General features: G+C 39.1%; 2 protein-coding genes across 2 annotated transcripts in view; one reads left to right on the top strand and one right to left on the bottom strand.

The window, feature by feature from the left end:
• Positions 1-2,301, bottom strand: part of LOC104699102 (protein fluG) — a 5,061-nt gene extending 2,760 nt beyond the window's left edge. The window contains exons 1-8 of the mRNA XM_010414448.2: positions 1,946-2,301; positions 1,484-1,809; positions 1,267-1,382; positions 1,083-1,188; positions 697-853; positions 516-611; positions 354-402; positions 5-220 (exon numbers count right to left, since the gene is read on the bottom strand). Coding sequence (XP_010412750.1) covers positions 5-220; positions 354-402; positions 516-611; positions 697-853; positions 1,083-1,188; positions 1,267-1,382; positions 1,484-1,809; positions 1,946-2,107 — 1,228 coding nt within the window. The 5' untranslated portion in view covers positions 2,108-2,301. The remainder of the gene's footprint in view (positions 1-4; positions 221-353; positions 403-515; positions 612-696; positions 854-1,082; positions 1,189-1,266; positions 1,383-1,483; positions 1,810-1,945) is intronic.
• LOC104791579 (pentatricopeptide repeat-containing protein At3g53170) overlaps positions 2,529-4,147 on the top strand; it is a 3,241-nt gene continuing 1,622 nt past the window's right edge. Inside the window, exons 1-2 of the mRNA XM_010517503.2 lie at positions 2,529-3,075; positions 3,154-4,010. Of these exons, the coding sequence (XP_010515805.1) occupies positions 2,701-3,075; positions 3,154-4,010 (1,232 nt within the window). The 5' untranslated portion in view covers positions 2,529-2,700. The remainder of the gene's footprint in view (positions 3,076-3,153; positions 4,011-4,147) is intronic.

Raw genomic sequence — 4,147 nt, 5'->3', positions numbered from 1 at the left:
CTACTATCTTCTTGAACATCAGGCTCCTTCATCTCTAATTTGGTAGATATTATACTTTGTGGACTAGAAGATTTTGTCTTTAAATCAAGCTTATAAAATTCAATCGAATTTCTTGAAAAAATATCTTTAGCTGCATCAATAGCTTCCATGAGTGAGAGATCACCACTGGCACAAGCATCACGCAGAACTAAGAAGATGACCTCTCGTGCCTTCTTTGCACCTGCCAAAAACATAGAGAGCTTTGTTCAAGACTAAAGCGAGGAGATTTCAAGTTTCAAATCTTAGAAACAGGATTAAAACATATATATAAGCATGTTACAAACTATACATAAGAGGTAGCAACTTCAGCTAACCTAAATAGTAGGTCTCAGGAGATGCATACCCATCAGTGCTGAACATAACCTGCAAAATTTCCTATGCTTAGCATTTTCTATGACTCATGGTCAACAACAAAAACAATGCAAGTAAGAGATAAAGAAACTTAGCAATGTTAACATGCTGCATTTAGTAATTACCTTCTTCGTTGGCGCTAAGTCAAGGAGCTCTTTAACTGAAGACACCATACCATGGACACTAAGCTTTGGAACCGCCAACCCGAAATCAAGGTAAACCTTAAGGAACAAAAAGAGATTGATAGAAAATAAGTTAACGACTAGACATAACTTTACAGATTAATTGAAATGGGATGAAGTAAACCTGAGGATAAACTGAAGACAGAAACGATGCTTCCTTTGAGAATGGATAAGATGCATGAAGAAGAACTATACGACACTTTGCAAATCTTTTGTCTTCAAGAAGGGTTCTAAGGTGAAGAGGGTTGGACAACCTCAAATCCAAATCCCTGTCACCAAAACTGTCTCAAACAACAAAAGAAAATTAGATTTTTCATTACTACAAACCTCAGAACATGAGTTTCTGATTCTATGTAAAGCACAGAACAAATCCTCAATTGAAGGACAAAAGCTTACTGCACACTTCAACCTCACTAAATATTCAGGTTTGTTTAATGAGAAAAGAATCAGACTTTACTAACATCAATCACAAAGACCCTCACAGAGTTTGACCAAATCTTGCATACATACCCTGTGTGAATCTGCAAGGGCAAGTCGTAACGTGCAGCTAACTCCAAACTACAAGTAACAATGTAATCAATCAAGCCTTTGTTTCCTATGCGTACAGGACATCCAGCTGCAGTAACAACAGGGTTTAAAGTGTTAGACAACAGCTATGTTACTTCTTGATGGACCAATGTGCAAACCGTCTTACCTTGCAAGACTTCAGCGAGGCCTTTCTCAGCAACTTCTTTACTCACATGAGTATCAATATCCAAACCGCTACGATAAGCAGCAATAGTTTTTAAAGCAACAATCTCTGGAACAAGCGTGACACCAAAAGTAGTCAAGGTAAACCAACTCTAGTGTATATATAGTCACATTCACTAAGAGTGTGTATTAAAAAAAGTAAAGATAAAGGTAAAGGATATGCATTTAATCTTTCAACAAAGGCTCTAGTGAAAGAATCCAAACTCCAAGTAGACGAAGCATCAGGAGGACTCTCCTCATCGAGGATTTGCTCAGCAAGAGTTTCGATACGCAAGACTCGACCAACAAAAGGAACAAAGTTTCTATGCCATTCAATGTCATGTTTCTTGTCAAGCTTCAATCCATCATCAATGAGCAGAGCAGAGATTCGAGCTTCTTGAAAACACTTGGTAGTAAAAGACTCCAAACCCGTGGTCTTACGATGTTCCTCAATCGCTTCTAAAGATACTTGAGTGCCATAAAGTTGAGCAATCTCCCTCAAGTTCCTCTGTTTTTCACTCATACAATACAACCAAAAAAAAACATCCATACCAATTAATCAAACTAAAACGTCGGCGTTTTAAGAGGGTTTGATTGAACAACACAGGAGAGGAGACATATGGTATCATCGGTCGTGTGTATACCTTGAAGGAAAGAGAATGAGGAGCGAAGGTCAAGGCGTCGCCGTTAGCCTCGGAGAAAGTTCCGATGAACGGGAAAGACGAGTCAAGAGAGACAATGTTGTGTGCGTGACCATCGACGAGCTCTACTTCCTCTATTGCTTCTTTTAACTCCTTAAACTCCATCTCTCTCTCTCTCTATCTTTGTCTTAAGTCAAAATCAAACTCTCGATTACTTGATTCGTGTTGTTGTTCTTCTTACAGTCTTCACAGGTTGTTTACTACAGGAACTTGTTAAAAAGCATAAGTGAAAGTTTCCATCTTTGACTTTTCTTTTGTTGTCTGATTTGGTCGGTGCCCCGTTCACGGCGGCGTCTGGAGGAGCGTAATGAACACGTGACTAACAGTTAGCCTCCACGGTTCATGTCATAATTCCAAATTCCGGTTCAGTGCCAAGAAGTTGCGTCCAATTTCGGTTTGACAAATTTGAAATTAAAATTTCACATCTATTTTCGATTAAAACCTGTGAACCGGAAAAAGTGCTAGATAAATCATAAAAGTGATAAATAAGATAAAAGTGAAACTTATCGGAATCTAAAACCACATCAAACCATTCGCTACATCATACAAACCGATTAATTATGTAAACCGAACCATCTAATTGAACTAAACCGAACATATGAAGCAGAACAACTGTATCGTCTTCTAGCTCCTCCCTACACCGAAATTTGCAGTGTCTTCTTCGTCCTCCCCTTATCTTCTCTCGCATTTTTTCTCCGATGGAAGTGATACAGAATCCTGTTCAAGGGATTAATTCCCCATACGCCATTGAAACTATAAAACTCTGCTTTTCTCGGCAACACATATCTTCCACGGTTTGTTCTCGGCGTGTAGCCTCTATTTCAGCAACGCCCACAACGTGTTCGACAAAAAGCCCCAAAGAACCTACTGGGAAATTAAACTCTGGTCTGATATCAACAAGACACCGAATAGATCCCAAGAAAGAGTTATCCCGGATTCTGAGAGCAGACGCTGCTGTCAAAGGCGTCGAGAGAAAAGCAAATTCCGAAAAGTACTTAACTTTATGGCCAAAAGCTGTTCTTGAAGCACTTGATGAAGCTATCAAAGAGAATCGATGGCAGTCTGCGTTAAAGGTACAGTACCCTTTTGAATTCTTTTCTAATTTCTTTACTCTAATCGAAACTCATTTGCCCAATCTCTCTGCTTTATAGATTTTCAATCTTCTTAGGAAGCAGCATTGGTATGAACCAAGATGCAAAACATACACAAAGCTTTTCAAAGCGCTTGGGAATTGCAAACAGCCTGATCAAGCTAGCTTGCTTTTTGAAGTAATGTTATCTGAAGGATTGAAACCTACCATTGATGTGTATACATCTCTTATAGCTGTTTATGGCAAAAGCGGGCTTCTTGACAAGGCGTTCGCCACGCTTGAGTATATGAAATCGGTTAGTGACTGTAAGCCAGATGTGTTTACCTTCACTGTTCTCATCAGTTGTTGCTGCAAACTTGGTCGGTTTGATCTGGTTAAAAGTATTGTTCTTGAGATGTCGTATCTTGGAGTTGGATGCAGTACGGTTACTTACAATACTATTATTGATGGGTATGGAAAGGCTGGTTTGTTTGAGGAAATGGAAAATGTTCTGGCTGATATGATCGAGGATGGAGATTCTCTTCCGGATGTTTTCACGCTTAACTCGATCATTGGGTCATATGGAAATGGTGGTAACACGAGGAAGATGGAGAGCTGGTATAATCGGTTCCAGCTCATGGGAGTGCAGCCAGACATTACTACATTTAATATACTGATTTTGTCGTTTGGAAAAGCGGGAATGTATAAGAAGATGTGCTCGGTTATGGATTTCATGGAGAAAAGGTTCTTCTCCTTGACGACTGTCAGTTATAATATAGTGATTGAGACGTTTGGAAAAGCTGGAAGAATCGAGAAAATGGATGATGTATTCAGGAAAATGAAGTATCAAGGAGTGAAACCAAACTCAATCACTTATTGTTCGCTTGTTAACGCGTATAGTAGAGCTGGTCTTGTCTTTAAGATAGATTCAATTTTGAGGCAAATTGTGAATTCTGATGTGATACTGGATACTCCGTTCTTCAATTGCATAATCAATGCATATGGTGAGGCTGGTGATTTGGCTACGATGAAAGAATTGTACATACAAATGGAAGAGAGAAAATGTAAGCCTGATA

Source organism: Camelina sativa, chromosome 6 (assembly GCF_000633955.1).
Source record: "Camelina sativa cultivar DH55 chromosome 6, Cs, whole genome shotgun sequence".
Taxonomy (NCBI): domain Eukaryota; kingdom Viridiplantae; phylum Streptophyta; class Magnoliopsida; order Brassicales; family Brassicaceae; genus Camelina; species Camelina sativa.
Note: the sequence above shows the minus strand (reverse complement) of the source record. Positions and strands in the feature narration are given on the sequence as shown.